Source organism: Poecilia formosa, unplaced genomic scaffold (genome assembly GCF_000485575.1).
Source record: "Poecilia formosa unplaced genomic scaffold, Poecilia_formosa-5.1.2 Scaffold514, whole genome shotgun sequence".
Taxonomy (NCBI): Eukaryota; Metazoa; Chordata; class Actinopteri; order Cyprinodontiformes; family Poeciliidae; genus Poecilia; species Poecilia formosa.
Genome location: NW_006800453.1, coordinates 89,674 through 107,732, shown reverse-complemented (window position 1 = coordinate 107,732; position 18,059 = coordinate 89,674). Strand labels below are relative to the sequence as shown.

The window sequence follows — 18,059 nt, the reverse complement described above, 5'->3', positions numbered from 1 at the left end:
TATATAAATCCACACACACACACAAAGTGAGTCGTCTAGGCACAAGTACCAGATCTGGGTCACTCTTTCTCTGAAAGCACCTGCTGTGTTTGGTGTAAATTCAGTAAATACAGACTTGGATGCATTCAAGTCTGCTTTAGAGTGGAGGATAAATGTGGTCAGATTGACTACAAAATTAAAGAAAATGCAAAAAGGCTACTTATTAAGAGTATTCATATTTTGTGTTGTACTAAACTTTTTTATTTCTTATCATTTTTTTCCTAATTTAAAAAATAACCAGTCTCTGTTAACCATCTTTGCTGGAGGACTAAACATGTTAAATTCTTGAATTGCATTTGGGGATCAATGAAAGTCAGTCCAAGGGCCGTAAAAGGCCCTCGGGCAACATTTTGGACACCCTGTTCTATTCTATGACATAAAATCTTAGAAATCCGAGTTTCTAACTTCACATAAAATGAAGTAGTTCAAGAAAAAACCCCTGCAGTCTGGCAGCTCTGCCTCTCTTTTCCTCTAAGACGTCTTCTCTCCTCTCCAGATTTGAAACCGAGTTCAAGTGCCACTGTGGCGCCCTCCAACCACAGCCGCTGTGGACCGACTATCACATAACCTACATCAACAGCTTTCAGGCTTTACAGTAAGTCACGTGATTTCACATAGATACCCACAATGCACTGCAGGAGAACAAGATGCCAAACCCACAAACATGCTGCCCCCACTTCTGCCCACAGAAAAACAAAGCAACTGCTGGGGCTCGACTGCAGATGACAAACTTTAAAACAGAAAGTAAAAAGTAGTCTGTACATGCCGAAGTGACATCATACAAAAGAGTTTAGCGTTGTCTTTATTCAAGGGATTCATGGAAGCAGTTCTGTCTGCTCGCAGCTGCATGGCTCTACAGTCAGTTTCAGTCAATAAAGGCTTTGCTTATGACTTTTTAGTAGGAGCATTAGATAAAAGACTACATTCTGAGCTTTAGATTATAAAATAGCACTTTCAGAACTCTGAGAATGCAGGAACTACAATATGAGTGTTATAGAAGGCAGGATTCACAAGCTGCCTCTTGTGGAATGAGAAATCCAGGAGATGTGTGATGTTTTCACTCTGGTATTTGATTCAGCTCCTCTGGTTAGGCTCTCTTTTCTGGCAGAAAAACAACATACACCATTTAAACACAAAGACTTCTGTGTTGCATTAATTATGTTTTTTTTTGTTTGTTTTTTGTTTTGTTTTTTACAAAATCATCATATAATGTTCACCAAAGAAAGGAAGGTTTCTTTAATATATATTTTAAAGAAACTCTAACTCGTCTTTGCTCTCAGTGGTACTGGTGAAAAACAAAACCTATAATAAACAAACAAACAATGCTTAGCCTGGTGGGGACACAAGTAAAGCCTGGAGGCCCGTCAGGCTTATGACACTGAGGGAAATACTGTGGCTGAATTGGACCTTATTTAAAGTTGATGATTTTGTAAATCATACAAAATCATCCATATATGATTATATATGGGCCGCTTGATAACACATCTGCTACCATCAGGCTTAGTTTCTGAGCCTGATTTCAGAAACCCTCACAGTCAGTCAGGTGAATAAATCCCTCCACAGAAAATTTGGTAATAAGTTGAACCAAAAGAATCAAACATCAAATTTGTTTTGCTCAAAAAACAAATGTTATTCTTATTCACAAAATTGATTTTGCAGCTGAGGAGAAAAGTTTAGTGAAATTATTCATGTGACTGTTAGATTAGATCCTCGTATTCAGCTGTCAGATGTTTGAGGACTCTCCTTTATTTTTACATCCAGATTTTCCTCTGCAGATCATGCAGCTAGCCTCTGAGGTAATGTTGGAAAGTCTTTCCAAAGGTTTCGCAACTGCGTGCTGACACAAATTTAAAGGGATAGTTATAGATTTTTTTTGTTTGTTTAGTTTATCATAATAACTGATACTGAAGCTCATGATATCTGCAGTACATTCATGTTTTGGCATCTGTATGTGGTGATTAGTTTGGTCTCAGTCAGAGAAACCAAGGGGAATTCTACTTTGTTAAAAAGAAAAAAAATTCTTAAAAAAATCATATGGGTTTCACATCTGCATTTTTGAACTTTCAAACCATTATCAGGTTTGCATCACCCAGATCTACACATTATGTAACCCAGTCCAACACTCTGTATCTGATTCTGTATGAAACACTCTGCATGTGGAGACAGAGACGGTTCTGATCTCTGGCGAGACTTTATTTGATCTGGTGGCGCTCTTCTTACAAGTTCCACAAAAAAAGTGTTATTATAAATGTTATAATTTATTGTCCCATCCAAGTCCTTCCTTTTATGGTTGGCCCTTCTTGTCTTTTATCGGGCTTTTATTTTGAAAGTAGTCTAAAACAACAGAAGTACATTTTCTCAATTGGTTTTAGCAAAAACGTTCCTGTTCAAAACTGAATCTCATTCCTACATTTATTCTATGAACTATATTATGAATTGTTTCTGTGTGTTGACTTTGACATGCAGAGAACAAACCTCAGCTCTACCATCAGAAGAGTTTGCTGCGTTCCAATCTCTTCTGATGGAAGAGTTTGGATGTGTCATCCCAGAGATTTCCGTCTGCTGGGAGTTTCTCGGCTGTCAACCTGTCTGCAGCAGAGTGAGAATCAGGTTGGAGTGGGAGAAGGACGAACATTTAAAAGCTTTATTGTGATAGTGAAATTGTGAAAACATTGCTTCGTCAAAGAGGTGAAGGGAATACTCACGAGAGACTGCAGAGCTAATCAGAGCCTTATAAAGCATGAGAGGTCACGTGATTTCATGGAAACGGAGCAGTGAATGTGAAACGGCTCTGCTGTAAGTGAGACAAAATAGGAAGTAGTTGGTGCAGGCTTTTTAACCAACCCCTTTTGGCCCCAAACCATGACGATTACCCCAGGCGGCCTCATCCTGAGCCTCTGTGGTTTACCGTTTCACTCAGCAGGGATTATTTATCTGCACGCTTTATGTCTGCTTTCTGTGTGCCGTCTGTACGCTGCTCTGATGTGAAAAGAAAAAAGTCTGCCTGATTTGTTTCAGCCAGTCTGATTAAACAGAGATGATTCAGCTCAGGATTATCCAGAGAACCTCCTTCTAGCTTATAAATTATGGAGTACTCATACTTATACCAGGAGCATCTAGTTCAGTGTTTCTCAACCCTGGTCCTCACCGCCCCTCTGCTCTGCATGTTTTAGACGTGCCTTTATTCCAGAACAGCTGATTCAAATGATTGCCTGACCACCAGAAGCCTGTTAATCACCCAGATATACAATTCAGGTGTGTGGCAGAAGGGAAATGCCTAAAACAAGCAGGACAGAGGGGCGGTGAGGACCAGGGTTGAGAAACACTGATCTAGTTTATACATTCAGGAATTAGAAGAAAAACTTCTTTTAACTTATCTAGAGAAACTACTCATTACCTCAGATCAACATTATCAGAACAGGAATCCAGAGAAACTCCTACTAGTGTGTAAATTACTGACTCCTTATTCTTAACATGGGGTTGTGCTTTTTGTTTTCTTTTTTTTTCTTCTTTGCTCTTTCCTTTGGTTTGTTGTTTTGTTGTAAAAAGTGCTTTTACTAATTCATGTAAAGCACTTTGATTTGCCTTGTTGCTGAAAATGGGCTATATAACTAAAATGACCTCACCTTCAATTCAGTTCAAATGTACTTTATTAATCCCAAAGAGAAATGACAAGTTGTAACTCGTACAATATTTCTTCAAAGCGTTGTTGTAGCTGATAAAGGCTCTGATCTCCTGCAGCAGTTTGTATCACAGCGGTCTTGGAAAAAGCCTTTGACTGAAGACGCTGCGTTGTTGTCTGATGGTCTTGGGAAAAGGACACTCAGGGTTGTCTGTAATATTTTTGGATTTTATGAAGGATCCTTTGGTGCACCATAACATCGTCCCCTGAACAGAACAAGTCATCTTTTTTCAGGTTGTTCAGCGTTTTTAAATCCCTGGTTCTCATGATGCTGCTGAAGAAATAATGAGTAATCCCATAATGATGGGTGTGATGGCCAAATCCATGGCCACACTCTGAAGGCAGAAGTCAGTAACTCTTATGCACAATTTAGTTTTCATAATTTATTTTTTTCATTCAAATACAACACTTTAGTTTGAGTAAAACATTTATTAGTTGATTTGGATACATTTGTTCTTTATGTTAGCGCGCACATTTAGTTAATATGTGTATTTATATCAACTTTAAAGTTTAATTTGTTTCCAACTAACTTTATTTTTGCCGGTACTTACCTGCCTTGGAGTGGCCAGACAAAAGATGGATGCCAGGGCTCAGCAGGCTTAAATGCTGATTGGACTGCACCACTAGTTCCTGCTGGCAGGGGAAATTTGTAGTTTCTTTATTTAGATAAGTTTTGTATTTAAGTAAATATTAGTATTTAAACTTTAATACTTTTGATTTTCATTTTTTGGGTTTTAGTTTAGCCAAACTTAGCTGTACTGTTAGTTGTTTTGTGTTATTTGTAATTGTATTGTGTTTAGTTATCCCTATTGTGTCTTAATTGGTCTGATCAGCCAGTATATAAACCCCTGTGTGTCATTTCTTTGTTAGGTCAGTTATGTTTGTTTGGGCAGCCAGTTTGTTTACATTTTTGCCTGAGTTCAGTTTCGTTTCTTTGACATCTTTTATGAGCTCAGTTTATCTTTTTGTCATTTACAATTTTTGGGTTAAAAAAAAACCCTATTTTTCTAATTAATATCCTGTGACTCCTCCTGTTTTTAACTCGGTCCATCACAATGGGTTATAATCCCATCATTACAACTCACACACGAATGGGTAAACATGTTCGTTCATCAAAGAAATGCTTTAAAGCTGCGCATAGCCGCACAAGATTGTGATCAATGGTGTTAAGACTCGTCTCCTGGCCTTCTCCAGTTAGGGCTGGGAGAAGGCAGAGGGCCTCGTTCTTTTCCTTTTTTTCCATAGACGGTCTCGTACCACACAACATGGTAAAAAACAGGTATGTAAAGAAAATTTTTTTTTATTAAAGTTACGTCCTACAGCTGTAACATAAATTTGCCTTACGAAGTTTGTAATTATCGTCCTCAGGAGCGTAACTGAATCTCAGTGTGAGCCTGAGATGTTTATGAGTAAAACAGGAGAACATGATGAAGACCGAGGAACACAGCCGACCTTTTCTTAACCTTACTTTACCAGGAAATTCTCTTGCAAAAATTTCCTGGCGAAGACTGGCAGCGGCACACAGAGATTACAGGAAAAATAAACACCGTCACTAATCAATCAAATGAAAATATTCTTCAGCTAAGACAGTGAGACAGATGATTCCTTCTAAAAATCAGTAAGAAGAACCGTAAAAGCATTTAGAGACAAAATTTATTTTCATGTATTTCTGCAAACGGTTCCAAGAAGATGAAGCAGAAAACTGAAAAGGTTTCTTTCCAAGTTCAGTTCAGACTTTAGGCACCGAACGTACAAATAAGTCCAAAGTATGATGACTCAATTCGCTTTGGAGACACTTTAACCAAGTTTAGGATCCAAAACAATATCCTAAGCTTTAACGGCCCACTGTTGCATCTGTTGTTAGAAAGTGGAGAGAACAGCAGATAGAGACATACCTCTGGAACCCTGCAGCTGTAATTAGAATAAAATGTAATCTATCAAATATTGAATCCTAATGTGTTTGAGAACCCTGTTCTGTTCTGCACAGCTTTTTGTTTCTCTATCGCATCAAATTCTGGTGAAAGCCGTCGAGGTTTGTGGCCGTAACGTGACAAAAACGTGAAAGCTTTCACGGAGTAGGAGTGCGGCTTCAAAACTGACGTTTTCTTTCATTTCTTATTGTCGTCTGTCGACAGGGAACACATGGCAGCGTACCAGGACAGCTGTCCACACGAGGTGGAAGGCTTCAAACAGGAGGTCAAAGGTCTCATCGTCAGGCTGATGGAGGTTTTGGAGGAACAATTTAAAGAGGATGTCAAGGTAATGCAATCTGGTGTTTTCAAATACTATAGAAGCTTTATGAGGCAAACTGCGACTTCCTGTTTTCATCCTTTCACTTCCTCTTAAAACACAGCTGCTGCTGTTGTGGTTTTTTTAACATGAGAAACTGAAAACAAGATCTTTACCACCTTGTCAGAGTCGCTGCTTAGATGTATAGAAATGAGGCACTTAGGAGAAATGCACAAGTTGAGTAATAAGAAAATGTGTCCAGAAGGGGAATATGTAAAACATGCTTTTTTTTTTTTTTCTTCTTTGTTGTTGCTGCTGTTGTAAAAAAAAAAAAAAAAGATGGCCATATTACAATAATCTTTACTGAAGGCAAATCCTTTTGAATATTAAGCAAATTCTCCTGTCTTGTCTTGCTGTATCAGCCTTTTGTTCTGGAAACATTAAAAAATAAATAAATTTAATACAGAATCCAATAAAGACATTTTCTTCTCTTTTGTGATTTCTTTCCAGCCCTTCCTCAGGAGGATGATGACGAGGAAGTGGCTCACCAACGATGATGACTTCAAACAACTCGATGGCCGGATACAGCAGCTTTCCCATCATTGCGACTCCATGAGGCCTCTGCACGTAAAGGTGACGAGGATTTGACTAGGCCGCAAAAAATATCAGATTTTATGGATCTGATTCAATCCTGTGAACAGAGCACTGAAAGCTGGACCAAAATAAGTTGTAATTCTGCTCTGATACCACTGGTCAGAAAAATAATAACTAAATAATACTATTCAGCATTTTTGTTTACAGTAGCTTAATTGACTTTATGGGTTTAAAATAGAACTAAAGTCTGACTTTTACAAATACTGACATGACCATTTCTCTCACTGTCTGACATTAAATTGCAAAGAGCCAGGCTAAAAAGAGAGAGAATATTTTTACTACTTTGGATCCAGTAGTTTACACACATTTCAAGCCTTTGGAGCTTCTCACCATAGTTTGCTGGAGTTTTGGCCCATTCCTCCAGGCAGAACTGGTTTAAGTCAATAATTCCTCGATATTGATGAAAATGTATTAGTTCCACTGGCAGATTATTTCACTTATAACATTGGAAAAACGTGAAATAATCTGCCAGTGGGACTAGCACTTTTTTTTTTTATCAATATCAAGTAATTACTTACTTAAAACAAGCTCCTCAAAGTCACTTGTAAGTTAGCTTTGTCTTATTTCAAATGTAGAAAGATGTTTGCACTACAAAGTAGACCAAAATTTTTGCAGTGAACAGAGATGCGTTTGTTGTCCATTTTGTAATCACAAAACCTTTTTAGTTTTGCCTAGAAATGTTTCTGTGAGGTGGAGTTTACACTCCAACACTGTGACTTTGATTGTCCTTAGAGCTCATTGGTCATTTTTCTTTTGGAAGACTTTGAGATACAACGGGACACAACTGGCGCCCACGCTTTAGCTTCATCTTTTTTGTAGCTTTGTTGACATCATACGTGGCCTCATACTTTAAAGTTGGGTTTGTGTTTGCAGGGTTGTGTCCCATATCTTAAATCTAATGATGGATGTTCTGATGTCCCTATGAGGGTCTTTGTCCCTGAGTGCATTTGCAAACTGCAATCTTCCTTTTTATTTTTATTTTTCTTGTGAAAAAGTGGCCTTTCAACCATGTCCAGTCTGTCTTGGACATGTTTCAATGTGGATCTGGTTTGAAATATCAGCTTTTAGCTCTATCTGGGAATTTCTGTCTTGGAAAGCTTGCATAATATATGTGATCGTAATCCCTCAGGATAAATTAAGTCTTGTAATTTCCCTGAAAGACGGAAAAGGAAACTCTTAACTTTTTTATTAGCCATCTTAGAAATTCCAGTGAATTGTTGTTTGGGTCTGGTGTGGCGGCCAGCAGACCAATGAATTGGTGGAAGCTTAGGTCTAAGGTCACATAATCTAATGCTTTGGGATCATGCAATACAAACACACTTACCATCCTGCGTTTTCTTTTCTGGTTGCATCCTGTTATGATAATCCATCACTCTCTCTGTTGGACAGGAGTTTGCCAGCCGACTGCATTACTATGTTGTGAAGGAATACGTCGGGCAGCTGATGAAGAATAACTACTCGTGCAAGAACCGGAACCACGAGAAGGCTGGAGCCAAGATCAACGAACAGTGGAACAAGCTCACCGATCTGTTTGACGACATGGTAAAACAGAAATCTTAAATAATCTTGATAGTTAAACAGTAGCACGAGCTAATCTGGACTGTGTACTTTGCTGCAGGCCTTTTAAGTCAAACAGTATTTGAACTTCATAGACAACAAAACATGTTTTAGCTCCACATTATGCCTTAGTGTAAAAAAACTGCTGGTTCTTGTTGGAACCAAGCCATGAGAAGGAGGTTTAATATGTACAGAACGATACTGGTAGAAAGTTTCGACAGGGCTGGATCAATACCAATAGATACATCTGGTAGAATATTCCATATTCAATATATAGAATATACATAGTTCTCATGTGATGTCACACTTCTGCAAACTTTGTAGCTGACGACCGTCTTGCTGGCAGTTGCTATGGAGTTGCTATGAAAACAATATACAAGTCACAAGCTTAGAACTAGCTTCCCCCCTGTTCCTAACTTATAAACACTATGAGTACATCACATCTATCACTTGATTACAATTTCTGAGTACTCTACCCACCACTGTGTAATACTAAGATAAATATCAGTGATATTTACTGCCGAACTAGCAAAATTAGCTTAGCTAACTTAGCTTTTATCTGCAAGCTAAGGCGGACATACCTACTTGTATGTTACTACATGTACTCACTCTGCCAGTCACCAGAACCTTGTTTTTCACACAAAGAGTTTGTACGTCTTTTACAAAGCGATTTTGTTAATCTATATTTCTGTTGCATGCTGGTCAAGAGTGTCAGTATACTTACTGACATGGTCATGGTCTCGAAGCCATGGTTCATCTATGCTTTGTGCTGTACTTGCCTATGAAAATGGCGCGGACCACTTTGGTTCAGGCTTTTGAGAACGTGCAGTTCTAGCATTCTGGGAAATGTAGGCAGAGGGAAGGCTTTAGCTGCTCAACCTCTCACGACTAGCTAAACACAGTGGGAGGCATCAATTAACTCACTCGTTCTTTGGTTACCTGGCAACAACCTGTTGAGTACCTTGTGCAGCAGCAGTTTCAGTTTTCACCACTGAGCCTCATAACTGCTTAAAAATAAGAAAAAAACAACAACGTAGAGTGAAACAGGAAAGGTCATGCCGCCAGTTTGGCAATATTCCAGATGTCTAAAACAAAATCTAATCAATAATTGTCGACGCTTACTGATACGAAACGCTTATATTATGATATAATTTTCAGCCGTATGGCCCTACCCTACGTTTGGACCTGCCTAGCAGTAAAAACAGCCACATAACAACCTGAGCAGAACCTGTTCTTGTGTTTGTTTCTCATGTAGAAATCTAGCCATGAGTGGCTCCACCATGTAGGACTCGACCTGAGCACCATCATCAGACAAAACAAGACAGACATCAAGAACCACCTGCAGCCTCTAGTGGAACATTACCCAGACTTCAGGTATGACGACGTGATGCTGTCATCACGATGTTTTATTGTTCACAAGATCAGATTATTGCAGGTTTGTCATTGTTTTCAAAAAGGCATGAAGATGAAGAAATGATGGAGTAGAGAAGTCGTTGTGCTGATGTGATTCACTGGTGTAGGTAGTTGCTACTTGCTCAATTTATTTAACAAATCTGTAAAAAAAAAAAAGAGCATTTTTAAAAAATATATAAATTACAGATTGTTTTCAGAGGATGCAATACCACTTAAGAGTCGGTCCTTGTTCTTTTATTTTTGTTTTTTCCATTTCTTTTTCTCACATTGACATCCAGGTGGTTTTTCAGGGAAATTCTGTCTTGGAAAGAGAGAATTTCCAAGACAAATTCATCATCTAAACTTTGTTGAATGTCAACCTTCAGAGTCTTGGAACTCTTCTTGGATAGACGGTTAGCATCGTGTTAAAGTTCATCCCTGGTGTTTTCCCTTTCTCTCATCTAGCTAACACTGGAATGCCCCAATGAGAGAACCCAGCCGGAGCTGCTGCTCTGACAGCAGTCGTCACATGATTACATAGCTGCTACTTTCCCTTTTAAATCCCCTTGGAAGCATTTTTGCTTGAATTTGTTCAGTAAATAATAACAGTGTGGAACCTGTTCAGTGTGTCAGTAAACCTGATTTTAGATTTAAATATTTGTACTACCTTGAAAATACTGGATTATGTTATTTGATCCTGACACAAAACCTCCAGACAGGAAGACGTGCTTTAAGAGCTGTAAGTGGACAGAGTGAAGGTCTTCTAGAAATACCATTTTCTTCCTTTCCACAGGAAGAAAAACAGAAGTGATACGAGATACGCTGCAATTAATCATAAAATAAACCAAAACAAAAGCATAAGAACGATGTGGAGTGATGGAATGTTTGCGTGCAGCCGCTTTGAGTCAGCTGATGGAGGGGTTTTCTGTCCACCCAGGTTAGTTTATGATAAACTGGACAGCCTACTCAAAGTGAAACACTCTGAAAGGTTATTGCATCACTGCGCCATGTCCGTGTTTGAAATCTGTGGTTTTGCTGTCAAAATAAGTGAAAAAATAAAATAAAAAATCCACCAAAGACATTACAGACGGAGCTTCCTCTTTGTGGCCGTGGCAGCACAGATTAATAATGTGATGCTTAGAGATAAGACAAACACATAGACTGTATGCAGCCAAGCCTCAAAAAATATGCTTAAAAAGCACAGTTATTTTACCAGGATAATTCAGAAAGATCATTATGTTATGATGGAAAACTTCCATCTGGTGAATGAAACACAGAGCAACACATAACGGCCCCTCCATGACAAGTTGTTGGACACTGACAGTCAGCTGGCTGAAAGTAACCACTACTCTGTTCCTTCATTTATAAGGAATAAAGTAACTTGTAATATGGGAATTGCCTAATAACTACTGCTACTAAAAATCAACTTTTTTTGAGCTTTACGTCATTTTATAATGTTATTCCCTCATCAAAAACATAACTGGAGTGTTGCTTTGATTCTGTCATGTATGATTTGAGAAATCCTTTAATCTCCATGGCAACCATTCAGCTGTGTAAAGTGTCTGGGTGGACCAACTCAACTCCTTCAGACTAGCCAGCAACAATTAGCAAACACTGCTCATCTGCTGAGCTCGTTATAGGAGCCACTCTCAGTGCATCGCTGATAAAAATGTTGTTAAAGGGTTAGTAAAGGGGCCATCTTACAATGACTTTATGAAGGCAGAGTTTCTTAAAGAGAAACCCAATTTCAAGGCTTTCTTTTAAGTCATATTTCATATGTACAGCATTTTTATAAAAACTGAAGGTAAAACAGTCACTTGATTGTTCTATAAGATGATATTATGTAGATGGAAAACACACTGCTGCCCCTTTAATGTCTAAAATGCTAGCAACAAAAGGCTCGACAAAATAGACACTTTTGCCACAATTTGGACATTTTCACTCAGATTTGTTGCTGGTTGTTCAGACATGAGAGTAAAATTTAAACCGTTGTAAAAGCTATTTTACATTGTATCAAATGGAGATAATATTAACACAATGTGAGGAGTGCACTTACTTTTACCATATACTGTGTGTTTATGTGTGGTTTAATGTACTTGTGTGTTTTTGTCATCCACCTGCAGCAAGAAACATCTGGTTGCAGTTCTTTACTTCAGGGGCCTCCAGAGGGGCCGCGAGCACCGCCTCATTCTGCAGAAACTCACCGCGCTCAGAAAGGAAGTGGGCAGCACCAGCACTGACAGAGGCCAAGTTTTATTTGGGGACATGCAGGTCACAGCCAACACCGACTGCCTGTCCAACCCGCTTTTCTCTTGTCTCAGCTTCCTGCAAACGCACAGCTGAGAAGGAAATGCAGACGAAACGTCCTGTTCAAGCTCTGCATGGAGACCGGTTCTAGGAAACGCCACGTTGCACTTTTTCTCAGGTTGTGTTATTCTGCATCAGTCTGGTCCGGTACTTAAACAACAAAACTTATATGTTCCTCCCTCTGCATTACGGAGTTCAGACATTTAATAATGAGCATTCAGCAAAGCAACACTGCCTAGAAATGAACTAAAGCACACAAGATTAATGTTGTTTTTAGCTAAAGCTAGACTATAGATGTGTCTGTACCATAATATTTGATTTTTAAAAATGATATGTTTCCTGCTCTGGAAAGCAACACGGTTAGAGTCACATGTTGGTTAAGTTCATGAAGAGTAAAATCAATTTACGAAGCAAAAAAAACACAAAAATATGCAATAAGTCAATTCAGCTAAAATAAAAATGAGCGAAAAGATTAAATATAAGAACAAACAAAAAAAAACCAAACAAGCAAATTATCAAATATATGTACAGTCGAAGAAAGTAAAAGCTGGTATTTCATGTCTTTCTAAAAGCGTTTGAGTAAAATTTAAAGGGGCAATATAATGTAAAATCAATTTTTTGATATTTGCAGCATGTTATGAGATTATTTTCTCATCAAAAACAAACCTGGAGTGTTGCCTTGATTTTTTTCATGCTTGTTTGAGAAATAATCTAATCTCCATAACAACCATTCAGTTGTGGAAAACAACTCGGTGGACCTAGCTCCGCCTTCAAGACGAAGCTCCTCCTCAGAGCTGCAGCTTTGGTCTCACAGAGCAATTCCCCGACTCAGCTCCTTCAGACTAGCCAGCATCAATTAGCAAACACTGCTCATCTGCTGAGGTCATTATAGGAGCTAATTTTCAGAGCAATCAAAAATGTTGTTAAAGAGTTAATAGAGGAGCCATGTTGTGATGACTTTCTGAGTTTCAGAAAGAGCAGGAGTTATTAAAGAGACAGAGGCCCAATTTCAGGGTGTTGTCATATTTGACAAACTTATACAGCCTTTTTATAACAGCTGAAGCTGACATACTTACTTGATCACTATGTGCCTTGGAAAACACAGAATATTGCCTCTTTGATATGAATGAAAAGTTATTTCATAGAGATATCCAGGAGGTTTCATCCAGATTGTTGGATTGTTGTCCAGTAACGGATGATCATTTACCATATACATATAATTATATGATGCTGTGGGGGGGAATTTACCTTCTCCTGACTAATACCTTCATCCAATGGGACTGTTTTGATCTTTTTCACCTCTGTGAAAATGATGACATCATCACATCAACAAATTCTGCCAGAATTGCTGAACTTTAAGTAACGTCAGGTGTGAATATAATAACTTCATGCTGAAATAATGTCAGAAAGTATTTCTAGAAAATATAAGCTCAACAGTTTGTGTTAACTTATGTCAATGCAAACTTTTTATATTTGTATTTCAGTTGATAAGCACATAATGTGTCTCACATTAAAGGTGGAAAGCATTTGAAACAGATTTACTGTGATCTAAGATGATTGCATTTGTAGAATTGTAACTGGGGTGTTTATTACTTTGGGAGCCACTGTAGATGTGTTGAGTGTAATAATAGCTCAGGTAAATCTACAGATGGTTTTCTGAGTGAATGTTTTCTCTCATCACATTTTGTCATTAAAAATAATACCAAGAACTGGAAAACCCACTGAAGGAATGTGTTCAGAGGCAAAGATCTTCTTCTTTTAAGTAAAGCATTTTTATGCATTCTGAGGGGGTTTTCAAGCTAGCTAACTCAGATTCTTCCGGTTTGGTGCCATCCCCTCGCCTATTTTCTCAGTGTGTCAGAATGTGTGCATTGGTTCATCGAACATGATGCTGAACTGGCCGTTTAGTGCAGAGGCGTCACAGGAAGCATCAGTTTAGAAAGCGAAATAAAGTGTAAAACCATGTGAAAATGAAACGTTGAACATTTTAACAATTGGAGCTTTAAAACTTTGATGGAGTTTGTCCTCTTGTCCTGTTTATGTTATTTGAATTCAAAATGGGGTTTTTTATGTTTCAGTGTCAAACATAAGATCCTGGGAAAGATTCATTTTGGGTTATTTATCTGTTTCTAATGCGTAACATGACCTTTCTACTGTATGTTGATAAACGGACCAAATGTAGAGAGTATGTTTTGTCATCGTCATGACAACGATAAGCACTTTACTCTAGAGCCATATTCACCAGATCGCACTGACACATACAATCATGTTCTATAAGTTAGAATCTAGACTTTGATGAGGCTCAGATTAAAAATACATTTTAAGCAGTGTATTAAACAGTTTTCTTTAAGCCCACATTACTGTACTTGAGATACATTTTTTGTTATTGGTCTGATGTAATATTGTAGTATGAAATGTTGTTTTCATGAATTGTAAGTAGAAAAATCATGAACAAATAAAAACAGAACGCTTGACAACAGAAGTCTGTGTGAAATTCATCTACGTGTTTCGTTCAGTCAACTGAGGTACTGAAAACAAATATTTTTTTTAATTAATTGTCTAATTTATTGAATGTAACTGAATATTCACAGACACACTAAGCATCATGTCAGGAAGAAGCTGGAATCAAAGACATGTTTTCATTGTAAGACCCTTTGAGCTACAGTCGCCTCAAAAATAAGTTCCTACACATTAAGAAATAATGAAAATAACTGTGAAGGTTGTGTGATATTCTTAATCCTGTACAAAAAGACCAATGAGAATAGGAATGATTTTCTAAACCCACATTATTTATCTCATTTCTGGTTTAAATGTGTTTTAAACCAGCAGGAGGAACTGAAGTTCAAAAGGTCATAAAACTGATGCTGATGCTTTTTACTGTAAATATCAACCAAAACAAAAGAAGTTGTTGGGAATGAAAGAGAAAACAAATGACACACACACACACACAAATGATTCCTACGTTAACAAATGCAACAGTAAAAACTCCCTTCAGGATATTACATGAGTAATATGATCTCTGTTTTTTCAGTCAGCTATAATAGAAACAAACTTTGTGATGCTAACGATGCGGCTATCTGTCAGCTGGGTGGAGGGAGCAGAGGTCAGAGGTCAGAGACCTATCAATACTAAGAGGAAGTTATTCTGTTTGACTACAGAAACTCTGGCTAAGTTATCTTGTAACTTAATTATCGCAAGTCAAACCAAGTTTATTTGTACATAAAAACACAATACATGACCCATTAGGAAACAAGCATTTTTTTAAATCATGAAGAACTGTTACATACTGATCAGTGTTCCAATTATTGTAAATGAAAGGCAGCTGTGAACAGGTGGCTGTTAGTCCTGATTTAAAGGAACTCAGAGGAAGGTTAGCGGGTCGCTAACCGCCTGGAGAAAAAACATCAGAATTTGTTCCTCTGCACAGCCGAAACACCCAAGCAGCACATTGTCATCGTTTTACCACAGAAGTAAAAACCGAATCATTTATGTAGCGATAAGGACATTTTCTGCAGTGTAGCAGAACTGCACTGTTTAAATGTCATGTCCTCTAAGAATACCAAGCTGCTGCGGCGCTGTGTTCAGAAAGTAAACCTCCTTTCACTTCTGTACAAATTCAGTCAGTCAGATGTTGGGACATCATGAGGAAAACCAATTTTTCTTAAAAATGTAATGAGTTACAAAAAGAGAACGGCCGCTTCCTCTTTTTATTGTAAAAAAGATTCCCGAAGGTCGTGTTATCTCAGGTAAAAATGCAGAAAAAAAATAGCGTGTTGATTAATTTACATACATTTTACATCAATCAGGCTGTTTAAACATCTTCCTTTCTGACATAGTGAATCATTGTTAATTGCACCAGAGAAATCAGAGAAAATGAGATTTAATATTAACAGCTTAGAAAGAAACCAGAAAGAAAAGCTAAATTTGAAGAAACATGGAACGATTTATCTAGGGAATGAAAAACTGGTTTCATTTCTCTTTTATTTTGGAGAACCTTCTTATTTTCTTGCAGTAGAGGTTTCTCTGCCCTGTGAAGGTGAAGTGCCAGACTTGTGATTGAGGTATAATTTTTCAAGTTTTCTATTTCAGTTATCAGTATCTTTGCTCATTATTTGGAACAGTCAAAAGGTTACATTAAATCTTCATTTCTAAACTTGAACTGTGATTTTTCCACTTTAGATTACTTTTTTTTTACTCTTAGATTAGCCATTTTATAAGTAAGTAACACATCAGTTGAAGGTCTTACTTTCTTTTTTGTCTCTTTCAGGAAAAAGCCTCTGTTACCTCCACATCCCCTCCCTTGGCTTCATGCAATCTTATGTTGAGACATTTTGGAATAATTTCTGTTAATAGCATATTTTTTCTTCAACTATTACAAGTAGCAAAAATTCGAGGACAAGCGCAACTTCAAAAAGTTGAAGACCACAACTTTTTGCAAGAGTTGTGACTGTAAGAAACTCTTGCAAAAAACCTTGTTAATGGAGTGTAGGCACATGACTTTGAACCTGTGTGTGATTTTGGATTGACTTGTTTTTCTGTAAAATGTCATGAGATTATATTTATTATGAATTTCAAAAAAGACTCTGGACCAAAATGCTGTTAGAGACTCGGGCAACATTTTAGTCCCAAAAACGATATGAAAACAAACAGACCCTCCCACCTCATTCTTTTCCAGACATCTGGTCCATAAAAGCTGCAGCTTGTTCGTTTGACTATCATGGCTGAGAGATTTGAAATGAAAATGGGAACAAGAGCAACAGAAATCAACTTCTGGATCTCTAATAGAATCACTTATTCTAATATTTGCTATCTTTCTGCTATAGTCTTTATTTGGGAAGATTTTTTTAAGTCCAAATTTTTGTGTAAGTTCAACCAGAAGTCAACTTTTGGAAAAAAAAAACAAAAAAACAAAAAACAAAATCAAATTGGAGTTTTATTTTCTGACCCTCACATAGAAACTATCCAGGAAAAAGTTCTTAAATGTGACTGCTTCATCAACAGGAATAAACTGTTTTTGTGAAGCATAAACACCAGACGTACAGCAGAAATCAGATATTTATATGTATAATGTATAAAAAGGTAACTTTGTTTTTCTTACTAATATTAAATAAGACTAAACATTTCCTATTTTAGGTCATTTATGATGATCAAAAATAATTTTGATTTACTGTCACAATAATTGGTGAGATATTTTACTTTACTTGTTTTTTTTCTACAAACTTTTTTCTTCAAAGTCAGAAGTTTATACATATAAAAAGATCGCTACACTTTGCAAAAGTTATTAAAGATGATGATGTCAGGCTTTTAAAAGCTTCTGTTGGCTTTTCAGCTAAATGGAGGTAGAAGATTAAATTAATGATGAATTTCAAGGCGACGCCCCCCTGCCAGCAAGCCTGGGCATGCTGGCAGAACAGATTTCTTTCTAGTGCTATATCATGAACAAAAACAATCCAGTCAAATCAGTAAACATATCAGGAAGAGAACGGTGGGTCTCCTGAGAGCAGTTCCACAGATAAGATATATGATTACATGTAAACAGAACCAGCATGGAAATATGTCATGGAAATGCTGGTTCTGTTTGCCGGAAATGGTGTAGGAGGCTGCGTGGGCCATCCACAGCAGCCATGTAGGATGGCTGCTGTGTGTGAACAGCAGCCATCCTACTGCTGTTCACACGCAGCAGGATGGCTGCTGATAAACGTCATTTCTTGATAAAACAAAAACACGTCTGTTTTTTCTGAGCCAACGATCTAGTTGTGATTCTGTTGTGAAGCGTAAACAACAGTTAAATTGAGAATATGCATGAAAGTCTTTTTCACTTTTTCAACCAAATCTATGTTCAGTTTTATTATTAATCAAAGACAAATTTAAACAGGTGAGTTTTTAAAGGCACTCAGTGTTTTGGCTGTTTTGCAGTTTTCTGGAAGTTTGTTCCAGATTGGTGGAGCATAAGAACTGAATCCATGTTTGATTCTTGCTCTGGATGCAGAGCGGAACCAGAACCAGAAGGCCTGGGAGGTTCTGGAAGGTTGATACGACAACAGCAGATATTTAATGTATTTTGCTGCGAGGCAGTTCAGTGATTTATAAACGGACATCAGTTTTTTAAAGTCTATTCTCTCAGTGAAGGACTGTAGAACTGGGTGATGTAAAGCTGGGTGATGTAGAACTGGGTGATGTAGAACTGGGTGATGTAGAA

The 18,059-nt window shown here is 37.6% G+C and overlaps 1 protein-coding gene and 1 long non-coding RNA gene across 4 annotated transcripts in view; one reads left to right on the top strand and one right to left on the bottom strand.

Moving 5' to 3' along the window:
• Positions 1-12,280, top strand: part of LOC103129103 (exocyst complex component 3-like 4) — a 32,661-nt gene extending 20,381 nt beyond the window's left edge. For 2 of the 3 annotated variants that reach the window (XM_007540066.2, XM_016664821.1), the window contains exons 9-14: positions 536-634; positions 5,857-5,980; positions 6,461-6,583; positions 7,994-8,146; positions 9,417-9,535; positions 11,677-12,280. In XM_007540066.2, coding sequence (XP_007540128.1) covers positions 536-634; positions 5,857-5,980; positions 6,461-6,583; positions 7,994-8,146; positions 9,417-9,535; positions 11,677-11,896 — 838 coding nt within the window. In that variant the 3' untranslated portion in view covers positions 11,897-12,280. The remainder of the gene's footprint in view (positions 1-535; positions 635-5,856; positions 5,981-6,460; positions 6,584-7,993; positions 8,147-9,416; positions 9,536-11,676) is intronic. The other variant, XM_007540067.2, reaches the window with a different exon arrangement.
• On the bottom strand, positions 643-3,211 carry LOC107834069 (uncharacterized). Its single transcript, XR_001659851.1, has 3 exons — positions 2,913-3,211; positions 2,515-2,833; positions 643-1,140 (listed from the first exon to the last, which is right to left on the bottom strand). It is a non-coding gene; the product is annotated as an uncharacterized LOC107834069 (long non-coding RNA).
• Positions 12,281-18,059: the final 5,779 nt, after the last annotated feature.